The sequence below is a fragment of the Triturus cristatus genome, chromosome 5_1 (genome assembly GCF_964204655.1).
Source record: "Triturus cristatus chromosome 5_1, aTriCri1.1, whole genome shotgun sequence".
NCBI lineage: Eukaryota > Metazoa > Chordata > Amphibia > Caudata > Salamandridae > Triturus > Triturus cristatus.
In genome coordinates, this window is record NC_140587.1 from 369419483 (window position 1) to 369436644 (window position 17162).

Below are 17162 nucleotides of genomic sequence, written 5' to 3' on the forward strand. Positions count from 1 at the left end.
AAATTCCACCGTTAAAGTTAGTTCAGCTAACTATAACTCGCGCGCCCGCAATCCACTGCTGATGACGTCACATATTATATCACTCATGACATGGTCAGTGACATCACTGATGACATCATTGATGACATCTCAAATGACATCACTGATGACATCATCAATGTGATAAATTACTGCATCTTCTCACACCCTAATTTAACCGTTGATACACAAACTCAAAATTTCAGACGTCCATTCTCAAAACCATAGATACTCCAATACCAATAACTACATACCCACTTATTAACTCTTGGGTTTACATACACCTCCACTCATTCATATGTACAGTCACTCGGTACAAGACTATCATATGCATTTATGCACCTACATAGACACTCACACACCAGCAATCATCCATAGAGGTACTGTCACACCTAGTCAGTCATGCAAATAATTAATCACACTCCCATTTACTCACCTATGCAGTTATACACACACAAGTTCACTTCCTCATAAAAATAGTACCACATTCTTACGCTCTTATACAATCATTGATACAAGCACACACTCATCCATACAGCCACTCTCACAATCACACACACTCACATATACCCACTTATATACTCTTACACGCATATATACTGCCTTTCACATATGTAGTTAGTCACAAATGTACCACTGAGATATACATTCAATCCCTAACACACCCATATACATACACTCACTCAACCATACAGTTCATCACAGATGCACTGTTAAAACCATGCACCCATGGAATCACCCACTCACACATCTATGCACAGAGTCACACACAGCCTACCCACACAAACACTCAAGCACCCATACAGATACTCAGACAACCAATCGATAACCCATATAAACACTCCTATAGCTATTCACAAAACCATGCAGCCACTTATACACCAACAGACAGAAACATGAAGACATTCACACAGTTTAGTCACTAGTCTGCAGTAAGATACATTTAATGACTCACTTTTCCAGTCAATTACGCACGTAGAAAATCATCCATTCACACACTTGTACAGCCACTCATTCTTCCACAGGCCTTTCACTATAAATATATAAAACATATTTAAATTTTACAGAAACACACAGTCACTGGATGATGTCATCAGTGATGTCATTTGAGATGTCATCTGTGATGTCATCAGTGATGTCACTTACCATGTCATGAGTGATGTAATATGTGACGTCATCAGCAGTGGATTGCGGGCGCGCGAGTTATAGTTAGCTGAACTAACTATAACGGTGGAATTTCATTGGTTTTTTACGAGTGAAATGGCCAGCTAACTATAACATGTGTGAAACCTATGGTTTTTTCAGTGAATATATATATATATATCTTTGCTGGATGCCCCCATCTAGTCAAATGATAAATCTTTCTTCCCCAGAGCTGCAGATCCAATAGTCCTTAGCAAGTCAAATGCAATAGTAATGAAATTCTTACCAGAAGTGCAGTTACACTAGTCGTTACTAGGAGACCCTCAAGCCAAATGTGTGGATATTCTTTTGTGAAGGTGCAGTTTCACCAGTTGTTACCAGTGACCCTTCAAAGTCAACTGCAAAAGCTTTGAAAGTCTTTTATGAAGCTGCAGTTCCACAATTTATTAGTAGTTGCCCCATTGAAGCCAAATGCAAAAGCCTAAACATTCGTACATGAAGCCACTGTTCCGCTAATCATTACTAGGTGTCCCTAACAAGTCAGACGCAAAAGTATTGTAATCCTTACGTGTGGATGTAGTTCCACCAGAGGCTAGTAGAAATCCCTCACAATTCAACTGCAAAAGCATTGAAATATTTTCATGAAGTTTCACTTGCTAATGGAGGTCAAGCATACGTTAGAAGCAACTGCTTCAAATTACCTTCACCAAGCGGGGGGGGGGGGGGGGAGGGAGAGGGGGGTGTGGCTCTAGTATATAAATGTGCATAGACACTTTTGCTAGTTTAATCATCTGTGCTTGCTTGCAATAGGATTAATTTCTTCCCAAACCTGGTTCATAATAAGGAATCACAATTACAGATTTCAATACATTTTATGAGTTTAAAAAAATAAAGGTTTGTGATCAAACCCTGCTATTTAAAGGAACTTTTATTTACTGGTAAGAACAAGAAAATTTAGATAGCTTATTTTGGCTGCTTATATTTTGGTGGGTGCAATGTCAGTTTTTCAGTTCAGAGGACTGATTTCTGCATACTGACAGTGCTGGTACAACACGCCAATAGGGTAGATATATTTCCACAAGAGGTTACTAGAGTGCTCTCTCTGTGGCGGAAGTGTCAATCACAAACCTGCAGATGGTGTAGCTTAAGCCTAAAAATCTGCATTTACACTCTAGCAAATATAATGACTTGTGCTCGTTTTTAGTACGATAAATAAATATACCAAAGCTATTTTACAGTGAGGAATAGACATTGTAATTTACAATAAATGGCATGAAAGTTCTCAAAATAGTTGATGTAACCCTAATATACACAGGGACTATCAATTCAATCAATGATTTTTATCATTCATTGGAAGTGCAAGGGTCTAACAATTCATATTTCAGAGGGAAAAAAGCAGTAAATCAAAGTGAAAGCATTCAAGTGTTGGAGTGCTGTCCTTTACCTTCTGCTGGGGAGGGAGCGGTATAATTTGGCATGCCACCAGACCAATGGTAAAAATGTTGATTGGGAACCCCTGTTTATGTATTCATTTTTTGTATTGTATTTCGTGGAAACATAAGTCTGGCAAGTCAGCTAAAGCTCATTTAGGTCAAATCTAACGAGAATGAAGTCACTGCTGGCTTGCACGCACTTGGCCAACTTAGTTTCATATTGCGCTGGGCATATTTATCCAATTAATTACAGTGATGCCAAATATAGGTTACTCTTATTTGGGCAACATGCACAATGAAATCCATCTATGAATAACAAATTACCTCTGAGTAAAGGCCTACATAAGAAAGCAATTTTACATTTGTACGTACATATTTATTGTGATGTTTCTGTTGATATTGCATCAAGTATTCTCAAAGAGCACACATCTGAAACAAAGTCGAGCTCCACCCTTCATTCAGTATGAAGAAAATGGCACAAAGATACAAATGTTATTAAAATGGCACAAATATGATAATTAACTGGGTTCACTGCGTTGGAATTTACATTGCAATTGATACAAAAACAATACAAACAAGATTTACATCCTCTGGTGGAGGGCAATTAATACAAGCACAAAAATAAAATTATGTGGTGTATAAAAGATAATCCAATTTCAAAGACTAGCGTGTTGAGCAAGGAAAGTTCTTATCCTTTGTAAAAGTTCTTTTTTAACACTGTCTGGAACAAGAGCTGAAAAGGAAGAGTACAAGAACAGAACGTTAGTTCAGAGATCTTTCCAGTAAAAATCCCCTTTAGCTCATGCATCATGGCTTCAAGAAATAAAGGTTATTTACCACTAATCCCCACAGAGGGCATATATAAAAACATTTTAACATCTAATAGTCCCCACCAATCTGCTACATCTCAAACATTTTGATAATTAAAAAATAATTCCCCCTTTTTTTAAAAAACCTATCTGCCAGCTATATTGACAGCCTATCATTTATTTTCCATGTAAAAAGAAAATAATTCACATAAAAAAATTATTTTTCGAGAACCAGTTTGAAAGGAAAATAAAACAAATGTGGTAAATGGAGCTAGAAAGGAAGCAACGTCTAAAGTGGATATTTACCACTGCGCCTTTGGGGTAGCAAGCCACTCCAGAATACCAGCATGTCCTGTACTGACACTTACTTCAGAATGTTCTTAAAGTAACTTGGGATCTAGTTTTGATTTGAATTAACACCCTTATACCACTGTTGAGAAGAAGGGTCTGTTATTTATGACTTCAATGAGAATTCTCCTGATGAAAACTAGGATAACAAATAAGGAATATTTTTCTCTCCTCCATCATGGGATCTTAATTGATAGACCAAATCACTGAAGTGCCCCCACTTGTCAGGCCCTAACCTTCCCGTTCTATACATGCTAAGCACCCCTAACGTACGCCCAAGGTACACCGAACAGTGTATGTGAAAGGCAGGAAATGTGCCGGTGTGTTTTACATCTCCTGATGGTGATTTACTGCCAATTACATTTTTCACTATTCTAAGGACTAGCTCTCCCATAAGCTAACATTGGAGTTGCCTTGTAACATTTTACAAGTGTAACTTTTAATTGGGAACAGCTAGAGATTTGGAGTTTAGGTTCTCTGAACTCATAATTTAATAATACACCTTTTAGTAAAGGTCGTTTGTGTTTGAAAATTCTGTTGTCACATCTGGCTTCGCATAACATCATCACGATGCCTTGAACACAGAGTACAAGGTCTTTTATGCACGATGTACAAATGTCATCCTATCTTCATCCACGGGGCGACAGGGCTATCTGCCTATCCATAACATCGCTAATCTATATGAACATGACAAGGATGCTTTTTAATAAAATATTAAGCATCCCAGGTGATGAGCAGAGGAGACACTTCAGCTGACACCGATGGTCCCTGCACGCTGAGACTTCAAGACGCAGCGGTCTGACATTTCCGTGAGGGGTGTCCAGTTTGTGACCAGGACGGGGTCCTACATTCTCTCCCGCCAGGTAATGGAGTCGGATTGTCCCTAGGGGGAATTCTTGGCTCTACACATACCACACTCTAGGTACACATACAGTAGGGTTACATAGTAGGAGTACCTATGATTACCTTATATGCCTGCATATATAAACTGTCTTAGCACCATGGTAGAACTGTATCTACTATTCCCTCTTCTGGTGCTTGTAATCACTTTCTCCTGCTTCTGTCTACTTATTATCGCAGCACATGTATTTTATACAAGAATAACGTTGGTTCAATAAATATATTGAAAACTTCCCACTGTGTATTCTCTGAGAGCAAAGAGCACGAGTGACTGAGCGAAAGGTTCTGGACTTTTACCACGATCCCGGAGGGGTCAGGGTTGTCATGTTCAGTGGTTGCCCGAAACCACATCTTCCCTGTTTGGCTTAGGGGGTGCTAATGTTGGCACAGTGAGCTAGCTGGCCTCTAGGACAAAATACGTAGCACGCCACCATTGCGGAGTCGATAACTGACGCGGGTGACTGCCTGATGTTGCACCGCCGTAAGGAACTGAAGCACTGCATCACCTTCCCTGCAACAGTAAAAAACAGACACCTCGCCTCCCCTGTGGTAGTAAGGGACCAACGCCTCACCTTCTGGCATAGCACTAAGTAATAGACACCTCACCTCCCCTGTGGCAGTAAGCAACCGAAGCCTCGCCTCCCTTGTGGCAGTAAGGAACCAACGCTGCCCAGCTCAGATACCGCCTTACCTCCCTGATGCAGTGGGATCATCACAAAAGGTACTGTTTCACTAGGGGCCCATGTGACTCGGTGGCCAGCCTGCGCACCTCGTGGTTGGCGCCGTACTTTGGATTTGTTATGTTATGTTATGTTATGTTAAATGGGACTTTTATAGCGCAACGGCTACTCCAAAGGAGTGTCCCGGCGCTTTTGTGCTCCAGACCAAAGAAAGAGCTGGAAAACATAACAGTAGAAAGAGCAGGGGCCTAAAGAGGGGGCAGATTATCCAGTGAACAGCCAGGTTTTTAAGTCTTTTCTGAAGGCAAGCAGGTTAGCGGTGTTTCGCAAGGACACCGGTAAGGAATTCCATAGCTGCGGAGCAAGAAAGCTAAAGGACCGGCCGCCTAGCCGAGCCCTTTTGATGCGTGGCACCCGAGCCAAAGCCAAAGCTTCTGACCTGAGGGATCGTACAGGTCGATAGAAGTCCAGCCTCCTCTGAAGATATTTGGCACCATTGCCATGCAAGGCCTTATGGGCGAGAGTCATGGCCTTGAAAAGTATCCTCTTCCGCACCGGAAGCCAGTGAAGGGATACGAGGAGATTGGAGGCACTGGTGCGGCGGTGCAGGCCAAGAATTGCACGAGCAGCAGCGTTCTGAGTAACCTGCAAACGCTGGAGGAGGTATTCAGGCAGACCCAGATATAGGACATTTGCATAGTCCAATCTGGACCCTATGAGTGCCTGAACAGTGATCCTCCGATGTTCCTCCGAGAGAAGGGGAAAGAACTTGCGCAACATTCTGAGTATCCCAAAGCATGTTCCCGTAAGAGTGGAAACCTGGGATTTGAGCGAGAGCTCGTTGTCAATTTTAACCCCCAGGTTCTTAGCCCACTTAGAGGACTGAGTGGGAGGGAACATGTCAGCAGGCCACCAACCCTGCCAATCTGGTTCTGATGGGCATCCGAAGAATAGTATTTCGGATTTGTCCGAGTTGCATTTGAGGCTGTTGTGTGAAAACCAGCTAAAGACAGCCCCAAGGCACTCGCAGATCCTTTCTCCATCGAACTCTTCGCTCTTACGACAGGTGAATAGAAGCTGGGTGTCGTCAGCATAAGAGACGATCCGGGCCCCGTAGGACTCCGCCAGTGTCGCCAGAGGGGTCATAAGGATGTTAAATAGAGTGGGGCTCAGTACAGAGCCCTGAGGCACTCCGACTCCCAATGGCGGCATCTCGGCGGACCCGGGTGGGACCCAGACCGTCTGCCGGCGGTTGGCCAGAAAGGAACGAAACCAGTTGAGCACCGTCCCCCCTAGACCGATGTTATGAAGTCTAGTGAGGAGATCCTCGTGGGGGACGGTGTCAAACGCCGCCGACAGGTCTAACATGACTAACATCACCCTGCCTCCTGTGTCCAGCACCTCCTTCACGATCTCCGAGACTTCCAGGAGCGCCGTCTCGGTGCTTAAGTTGGAACGAAAGCCCGATTGGGATTCATGAAGTAACTCATTAGACTCCAGGAAGTTAGAAAGCACGCTGTGCACGTGTTTCTCCAGGATCTTGGTCAGTGCTGGAAGGAGCGAGATTGGCCTATAATTAGAAGGCGCCTCTGGATCAAGATTGGGCTTCTTGATCAGGGGGATGACCATGGCTTGCTTCCAGGCCTGGGGCAGAAAACCCTGACTCAGGGATAAATTGAGGATAGGATTAGCTATGGGATTAATGACATCTGCCATTTTCGCTAAGAATTTTGCTGGACACGGATCTAATGGTGAGCCTGATTTAAGGTTCCTCATCAAGGCTAAGGATGCGGCAACCGGAAGGGGAGGAAAGTTTAGCAAAGCTGGGCTAGGAGGAGACAGGAAGACTGTCTCCGTCGGCATCGTAGATAAATCATCTAACGCTCTCGACGGGAAAGAATCCTGAATTAGCCTGATTTTGGTGGTGAAGAAATTGGCAATAGTGTTAGCCCAGGTCTCCACCGGGGCACCCTGAGTAGAGGTTGTCCGGGGGCTGGTAAATTCACGTACAATTGAAAAAATCTCCTTACAGGAGTTAGCTGCGTCTTCAATCCTTTTAGCGAAGTAACATTTTTTGCCCTGTAAGATAAGATCGTGGTAGGACTTCATCATGATTTTATAGCGTTGTTTGGCTTCAGACTCATACTGGACTCTCCACGCCCGCTCAGCAGCTTTACATTGCCTACGAGCGTGGGCTAAATCCTCCGTAAACCAGGGGGCAGAGACCCGCCGGGCAGCAGATCTGGGTGGCTGTGAGGGAGCGAGCTCATTTAGTCTGGCAAGAAGCCAGGATTGTAGGCTCTCCAGATCTTTCTCCAGGTCGCCAGTACAGGAAACAGGGTGATCTGCCAGGGCATGCGTTGGCATGTCTGGGGTCACCCGGTGGAATGCCCTATAGCTGCTGCCCTGCTGCCTCATGACACTGGCCGGAGAGGTCACAGTAGAAGGTATTTCAAAGTGGGCAAGATAATGATCAGACCAGACGACTGGCAGAAGAGTTACAGCCATGATAGGTGTGGTGGAAAACACCTGATCGAGTGTGTGGCCTTTGTTGTGGGTCGGACCAGAAAGATAGGGGGAAAGGCCTAGAGTGGATGCAATATCCAGCAATTTGATGGCGTCCTGGTCATTATGGTCGTCCATATGGAAATTAAAATCTCCCGCCAGTAGGCACAGCTCCGATCTAAGAACAAGGATCGACATGGCCTGCTGGAGATCATCAAGAAAGGATCCCACTGGGCCCGGAGGTCTGTAAACAATCAGACCCTTCAGCGCTTGTTGCGGCGATAGGGAGATGGTAAAGGCTAAAGAGTCCGCCCCTGCGATGGTGTGAGTATGCGTGATCGTGCACGGAAAAGATTTTTTAACAACCAAGGCAACTCCTCCTCCCCTACCCTTGTCTCTGTCCTGTCGATGGATGGTATAGTCCGTAGGGATGGCTGCCACAATGTCCGGGTGGGAGGAATCATTCAGCCATGTTTCAGTAAGCATCAGACAGGTAGGACTGGTCGTTGAGAGGAGATCAAAAATTTCTTGAGTGTGTCGGTGCAACGACCTCGTATTGAGGAGTAAACAAAGGTGTTTTGTGCTACACTCCTTAGCAGGGATAGGGGAAGGGAAGGAGCGAACAGGGTGCCAATGGCAAGCAGGGCACGTATGTTTACCCTTATATCGGCCAGGAAAAACCGTGTAACACGACGCATTCCAGTTACGCAAAGAGTATAGCTCCTGAGCGGAGTAGGAGAGCATAGGGGCCAGAGGTACCAGCCACGCCAGACGCTTCCGGGACGCTGACGGGCGCAGACGGGCAGGACTCTAGCACGACTCCGGCGCAGGTCCGGCGCATCCGCTGGTCGCGTCCGCTGTGCGGAGCCGTAAGTGCCTGTTTTTATAGTCCTTGTCTATGGCCTCCCCAACCCAGCCCAAACGAAGATGGCCGCCAAAACCGGCGTCCAGCCCTCGGCATCAACACTCAGCCGAGGGTGGGACCGGAGCTGCAGGGAGGGGGGAAAAAAGAGTTTTTAAGCGCTGCTGAGCGCTGGGGGGTCTCTACACACTGCTGCAGGCTAAAAAATACAATTAGCAAGCACAGGTGAAAAAACGAGTAAAATCACGAAAATTAGTTTAAAATTGAAAGAAAAGCAGGAGACCTCCCGGCTTCCGCCTCAGGAGGGGAAAGGTGTGTGCAGAGTCTGATATTACCGCTTTCCAAGTCTCAGGTGCCTTTTATAGTCCTTGTCTATGGCCTCCCCAACCCAGCCCAAACGAAGATGGCCGCCAAAACCGGCGTCCAGCCCTCGGCATCAACACTCAGCCGAGGGTGGGACCGGAGCTGCAGGGAGGGGGGAAAAAAGAGTTTTTAAGCGCTGCTGAGCGCTGGGGGGTCTCTACACACTGCTGCAGGCTAAAAAATACAATTAGCAAGCACAGGTGAAAAAACGAGTAAAATCACGAAAATTAGTTTAAAATTGAAAGAAAAGCAGGAGACCTCCCGGCTTCCGCCTCAGGAGGGGAAAGGTGTGTGCAGAGTCTGATATTACCGCTTTCCAAGTCTCAGGTGCCTTTTATAGTCCTTGTCTATGGCCTCCCCAACCCAGCCCAAACGAAGATGGCCGCCAAAACCGGCGTCCAGCCCTCGGCATCAACACTCAGCCGAGGGTGGGACCGGAGCTGCAGGGAGGGGGGAAAAAAGAGTTTTTAAGCGCTGCTGAGCGCTGGGGGGTCTCTACACACTGCTGCAGGCTAAAAAATACAATTAGCAAGCACAGGTGAAAAAACGAGTAAAATCACGAAAATTTGTTTAAAATTGAAAGAAAAGCAGGAGACCTCCCGGCTTCCGCCTCAGGAGGGGAAAGGTGTGTGCAGAGTCTGATATTGTACCTGTCACAATGTCCAGATAGCACCAGCTGGAGCTATGGTCTATGGAGAGCTTTATTTTGGCAAGAAACGTTTTACAAGTGATATTTTGCATTATGTATGTTGGATTTTTGTTATTTAGGTTTTGTTTGGTTTATATAAAGATACTCTATCTTTCTAAACTGATGCGGTGTCCATTTGTGGTGTTTTACCTGTACTACTGTTGGTTATATACACATTGCCTCTGTCGTTTAGCCAGACTGCTCTGTACCAAGCTACCAGAGGGTGAGCACAGGCAAACTTAGGGGTGCACTTTACTCATCCTGACTAGAAGAAAGGGTCCCCTCTTGGACATGGGGTATACCAATGCCAACAAGAGAACCCAACTTTTACCAGTGCTAGAATGTTACACTTCAACACCTCTTCTAATTCACTGAGTACTTTTGGTATATGGTACTTGCAACAAAAATGTAACCTACTGATAAAAAGCTATCCTCTCGACCGTAGGATAACTCTTCTCCTGTCTCCATTCCCACTCTTGCCTTAGAAGTTTCTTTTTTCAACCTCCGGGCAAATTCATTTAAACTATTTTCAGGTATGTTTCCACGTTATGAATGTGCACTTAGCTTTTCTGGTAGAACCACCAGAACTTTGCAAAGCTTCTGGAATAACAGTATCCTAACATTGGAATACCAGTGTCAGTACGTGGGTCATCTGTTTCAATTAGCTAAGACAGCACTTTCCCCAATTTGCCATAATAAGCATCCCCAGGTGACATAACAATGTGAGAAACAATCTGATAAATTCTTACATGAAAACTGTCCATTTGAAATACAATCTTACCCAGTGGGCTACTCTCCTTGGTCTCTACCAAGCTAAATACTAATCATTTGAGTGTCTTCCCTAACTTCTCTTGGCCCCCCAAGAGAGATTTTAAGATACCACAGTGATAAGCTGGACACCTATTGCCATGGCTTGATGATGCTGGTATTTCGTTGAATATCAAATTAATTTTGCATTATAATGAGGACATGAAAACCACAAAGGCCAGCAGACCGAAGTCCACAGGGTAGAAGGAAAGCTACCTCAAAACTGGGATGAGAAGGGGTGTTGATGTTTCATACAACAAAATGAACCTCTCTATTTTTGGGGACATGGTGTTAGGAAAGAGTCAGGGATGTACGTGCAAAGAGAGCACGGATTACTTACTGTTTTGCACTTTAAGACATCAAACAAGTCATAAATGACCACCAATTTGTCAATTTCCACAGCTTATTTAGATGATGACTTAGGGTATATCTGAGAAGCAGTTTAAAGAGTTAATCTCGTATGCAGCTGAACCACAGATGACACGGCTTACCATGTATGAAACCACAATCAGAAGAACACAAGGGGGTTTATACAACAAATATCTACCAATATGCCACGCTCACCAACGAGCTACTCTCCTTGTCTAGGATACTAGATGCGTGTAAAGTTAAGAAATCCAAGTCTGTGTACCCTGAGCACTTCCCAATTAAGGTTGTATCCTGTCCTGCTAGATTCAGTCCATTCCACATCAATGGCACCAAGTGATCAATAACAAAAACACCAATGAAGTTACATAACAAACTATTTCTTCTGCTTCTAATAATGTCCATTTCAAAGTGCCAGGAGCGAGACAAATACAGCATGGCGACTAAATGTTGAGGTCCTATTTCACATTACTGGTAGTCCCTAGAAGACTGCACCTAATGACAAGGACTAGGTGAGCTGTTTTTTTTCTTGGTGTATTGTTAATTTTGTTTTCATATTAATTGCTGTGTACATGTACTGGATTACTGTAAAAGGCATATTTTCATTCAGTAGTTACTTCAATATACATTTCAATCATAGGAAGTGCTTCCTTTCAAACAACAAACAAAACAGTCATTGGCTCTGCATGTTGCTTTGGCCACCTTAGCAAAATTCAGGTCCGAGAAAAAACAGTCATGCAGAGATTTTTCACAATTGCATCCATTTTCTCCCTTTTGGAACTCACAATGTCTTTTGTTTCAGCTTTGTGCAACAATTGGCCTAGGGTTGTTTCTGAAGGGTGGTCTGGAATCAAGGACCCATTTACTCTTTATATTATAAAACTTTCTGATAAATGCATTCAACAGAAGTATCTTTATTAATTTATAGACAATGGGTGCCATGGGGTAGTATGTTTGAATACAGGCCACAAACATATTAACTCTATTATTATCGACTACCACAATACAATAAAGGTAAGTATTGTTTTACTTTTCTTAAAAGCCTATCCAAGTACCCTGAAAACATATTTATACTCTTGGCACAATATTTCTGCAAGACAATATTTAAAGCTCAATATCCTGGCAGTACACCTTCTTTGGCCTGGTTTCGATAATCGGGGTTAGGTTAAACTTCAATAGTATTGCTTACGCGCATAAAATGGAGATACCGTGAAAATAAAAAAAGGCCAGATGTTTTGATTTTTTAAACCCCCAAAAAAATCCAACACCACAGAGAACAAAATTTCTCACCTCTGCCTTTTGGAGTGATTTCTGCAACTAAATCGTCAACAGTAACTTTTTCTAATCCCTTTTCTTTGATCACATCTAAAACAAGAAATACATCCATCGTTATCATAAGAACCACATAACTGGATAACTATACAAAGACCACCAAAGCTCAGTAAGCTAACAGTGTATAACTTTATAGACTATAGTAATATGAACAGAGATAAAAGTTAAGCTGAATGCAAATATACCTTATAATAAATAGGTATATATATATATATATATATATATATATATATATATATATATATATATATATATATATATATATATATATATATATATATTTAAATTGACATTTAAAACATGCTGCAGACAGTAGATACAGGTTCATCCTAATGCCTTTATCTGAAACAATTTCATGAATATTTTTTTTTAGTACAATGTTTAAAAACTTTGCACCATGACTTATTTCCAGTATTGTAAAAATAGTAAGGGAGCCATATTATTATCAAGTTGATTAGTAGTTAACCGTGGAATCATCAATACCCATCGTTTCTTTATTAGTTCACTCGGGGGTCATTTGTTCAGTAGACTAATGGTTTGATTTTGTGTCGAACAGCATGCCACCGGGAAAGCACAGGTCACGGCAGGTATATAGTTATCTGCCAAATTTAGAGTTCTCGGTTTGCCTGATGGAAATCTCTGTGCCTTTAGAGGAGCCAACGCCATTGGCCCTCTTCTGAAGGGACAAAGTAGCCACTCTGAAATTCATTTATTTAAAAAAAAAACAAAAAAAAAAAAAAAACCTCTACTTGGCAAAATCAAACACAAATTACAACCTTCACACTTGGGTTATCTGAAAAAGACATAAAAACAAGGGTGAAATAAAAACATTAAAAAAGAGGCACGCTACATAATGACCTGCAGCTCCGCCTCACCGCCGCAGCCCCGAGTCCTCCGCTGTGCAGGGTTCGTGCCGGCAGCCCGCCCAGCCTCAAGGTAATCTTATTTTAACTCCCGCATTCCGCCGGATTCACTGAGTCATACTAATTTTAATTTACACACAGTTAAATCGCCTGCATTCCTCCTCACTTAGGATTTGTTTTAAGCCAAGTTCCCGCTGCTGCCCCTGTGGGACAACCTCGCCGACATCGGACTCCACCAACTCGTCACCACTTCCACAGCAGGACACACCCTCGATCCCATCTTCGCCGCAGGCAACAGCGTCTGCTTCAACCACACAACGTAACCTCCATGGACCAACCACCACTGAATTCACTTCACCGTCGACAAACCCAAGGCACCAAAACCTACCCCCCGCCCACCCTGAAGGAACTGGAGCAAGGTCACCGACGAGCAACTGAGCTCCACCCTCGCCCGAGAAAACCCTGCCTGGCCACCAGACGCAAACTCTGCAGCCAGAGAACTCCACACTTGGATATCCAACTGTGCAGACGAATTCGCCCCGCTACGCAACCCCGGTGAACAACGCCCCAGGAAAGCCGGCCAGTTCACCACAGATCTCCAAGAAGCAAGACGCATCTGCAGACGTCTGGAGAAGACCTGGAGGAACACCAAGACAACCAACAACTACTCCACCTACAAGGACGCCATGACAAACTACCACAACCAAATCAGAACAACCAAGAGGAACTTCATCCACAGCAAAATCCTCACCAACGCCACCAACTCCAAGGGACTCTTCACCGTCATCCAGGAAATGCCACAGACATCACCCCATCCCAAGACCTCTGCGACAAGCTTGGGAGCTACTTCCACCTCAAGATCAGGAAACTCTACAACAACTTCGTCGACCACGGGCAAGATGCCACTGCCAGCCCCCCACGCCCCAGAGACACTACCCAGCCCACCATCACCGACTGGACTCCAATCACAACCGAGGACACCGCCGGAACCATTAAAAGCATCCACTCGGGAGCCTCACCGACCCCTGCCCCCCGCACATCTACCACAGAGCCACGGACACCATTGCGCCTGGACTACAACGGACCATCAACACCACCTTCCCAGATAGCTGGAAGCGCACAGAAGTCAGGCCCCTTCTAAAGAAGCCCACGACTGACCCTACCGACCTCAAGAACTACTGGCCCTTCTCGCTCCTCCCCTTCGCAGCTAAAGTAGCAGAGAAAGCTGTCAACAGGGAACTGACACGGTTCATCGAAAAAAACGCCGTCTTCGACCCATCCCAATTCGGATTCCGGAGCAACCACAACACCGAAACCACCCTTTTCACCGCCACAGACGACGTCCGCTCCCTCCTAGACCAAGGCCACTCAGCAGCCCTCATCCTCCTCGACCTGTCCGCAGCTTTCGACACAGTCTCTCACCGCCAGACTACACGAAGCCGGCATACAATGGACCGCCCTGGACTGGATCCGATCGTTCCTCACTGAAAGAAGCCAAATGATCAGACTACCACCCTTCCTCTCCGCCCCAAAGGGTGGAGTCCCCCAGGGGTCATCACTGAGCCTGACCATCTTCAACGTCTACATGGCCCCCCTCGCAGCCATAGTCCGACAACACGGCCTCAACATTGTATCCTACGCCGACGACACCCAGCTCATCCTCTCCCTCACCAGAGACCCCACCACCGCAAAACTAAACTTCCAAAAAGGAATGCAAGATGTCGCAGTTTGGATGATTAACAGCTGCCTAAAACTCAACGCCAAAAAGGCAGAAGTCCTCGGAACCACCCCCTCAGCATGGGTCAACACCTGGTGGCCTATTGCCCTAGGGAGCCCACCTACCTCAGACCACGCCAAAAACCTTGGCATCATACTCGACTCATCGCTCACCATGAACAGACAAGTCAATGCCGTCACCTCCAGCTGCTTCAACACCCTCTGCATCCTTCGAAAGACCTTCAAATGGGTCCCCCCGGAGTCAAGGAAGACAGACAGTCACTCACTCGCTCATCACCAGCAGACTGAACTATGGTAATGCGCTCTACACCTGCATCAACAAGTCCCTTCTCCGCAAACTTCAGATCATACAGAACACCGCAGCCAGACTCGTCCTCGACATCCCCCGTAACTAACACATCAGCCAACACCTGCGAAGACTCCACTGTCTCCCCGTGGACAAGAGAATCACCTTCAGAATCCTCACCCACGCCTACAAAACAACGGACCCAAATACCTCAACGACAGAATAAACTTCAACGTACCCAAAAGAAACCTCCGGTCTGCCAACTTCGCAACGGCTGAAACCCCTCGCATCCACAGAGCCAGAGCAGGTGAAAGATTGTTCTCCCACATTGCAGCCAGAACCTGGAATGAGCTACCAGCAGATATCAGACTCGCCCTCAACCTGAACACCTTCAGGAAGACCCTCAAGACCTGGCTCTTTGGCTGAATGGATCTGCACGCCCCTCCCCCTCAGCGCCTTGAGACCCTCACGGGTGAGTAGCGAGCTTACAATTCCCTGATTGATTGATAGACAAAGATCTGTTTGCCCTGCTAAAACCAGGTCTACATGCACTAGTCTGCTTTAACTCAAATTGATCTGCACATAGTACCCACGGCTGACAATAGAGGGAAGATGCTCCTTCAAAACAGCATACATGACTTAACATATCCACATACCCAATACAAATATTAAATATTTCAGGTTGGTCCTGATCGCTTAGAGGCAGAAAGAATTGAGTGCTCCACACACCAAACGTAAAAACACAGAGTACGATTTGGAGATCCTTTTCAGGCCCGGCAACTAAAATCTGGACACACCTCTTTAACGACATCATAAATACATTCATTGTGATTAGTTTTTATCTATGGCTTTTCGTTTCAGAGAGCCACTATACTGATCTTACATATAACTGCTAACAATAAGATAAAGACCAATGGTTAAAGAGGGCTGACTGAAAGCCCCTGTATGTTTATTTTACATGGCATTTATTTATATTCTGTTTTCCAATCATGATGTTTAGAGAAAGAATGTAATTACTAACTAGTTTAGTAATGTTGTGAGGGGTTTGATCTGCTCCTGTGTTACCATTAAGCTGTTGAGCTTTCTGTGCAACAAATGGTTATTTAAACTGAACTCTCCTAAATTTCAATTTCTAATTTTTTCCTTATCAATTTATGCCCAAGAGCATCAAAAAGACAAACCACGACTATTCAATTGTAAAATGCAAAACTAAGTTATGCACTAGTAATAGGTCGTTTGTAAATATGACAATCTATTGGGATCCTTTCGACGGCAACGCCAATAGCAAAACCAATAAATTGATGCAACAGAACTAGCCAAATGTACATGGGACTACATCCTGAAAAAAATAATTTTCCACGGAACCTATATATACCTTATAGATTAATAATCCGGTTTATGCTGATGAGGACTGATAAGGTAGTATGAGAAAAAGGGGTGGGGTGATGAGGTGAAAATGTACCTTTGCAGTGTGCCTTTAATTGGTCTTTCCAGCCGCACTCTATTAACTTGGCTCGCAGCAACTCTTTAAGCCTGTAAAATCAGAGAAATATTTACGACCTCAATGTTAAGCACTTTAAATACAGTTTTAAAAGAACGCTACGTTAGCATCCTCCTCAGACTAACACTTTTTAGCCTTCAGACAATACCGCTTGGGAATGAATGGAGACACTTTAGTCCCATTCATTTTGAACTGCTTACCTTTCTCGTTCTCCAGTCTCTATAAGCTTCTGATTAATAGCTGCTCTCATTTGCGCATCTTTATTCATTTTGAAGACCAGGATCTATGAATGCTTGGAGACCTATGAAAAATGCATTACAACAATTGTAAGACTTCGGATCAACTGGAACGGACATATATGAAAAATGTAAAGCATTTGTGTCCATTCAGCATATGGTTGTGACATATCAGTGGGGGTGTGAACCATACTGCCCACCCAAGTGTAAATAGAAAGCTTTCTATAGCACTGCATGAATGAGGATCTGCACGAATGTGGCTAAGACTGGAGCCAGGCAGTTCAC

General features: G+C 44.4%; 1 protein-coding gene across 1 annotated transcript in view; it reads right to left on the reverse strand.

Moving 5' to 3' along the window:
* Positions 1-2071: 2071 nt before the first annotated feature.
* ENY2 (ENY2 transcription and export complex 2 subunit) overlaps positions 2072-17162 on the reverse strand; it is a 65104-nt gene continuing 50013 nt past the window's right edge. Inside the window, exons 2-5 of the mRNA XM_085605089.1 lie at positions 16842-16942; positions 16603-16673; positions 12213-12287; positions 2072-3327 (exon numbers count right to left, since the gene is read on the reverse strand). Of these exons, the coding sequence (XP_085461215.1) occupies positions 3251-3327; positions 12213-12287; positions 16603-16673; positions 16842-16909 (291 nt within the window). The 5' untranslated portion in view covers positions 16910-16942 and the 3' untranslated portion in view covers positions 2072-3250. The remainder of the gene's footprint in view (positions 3328-12212; positions 12288-16602; positions 16674-16841; positions 16943-17162) is intronic.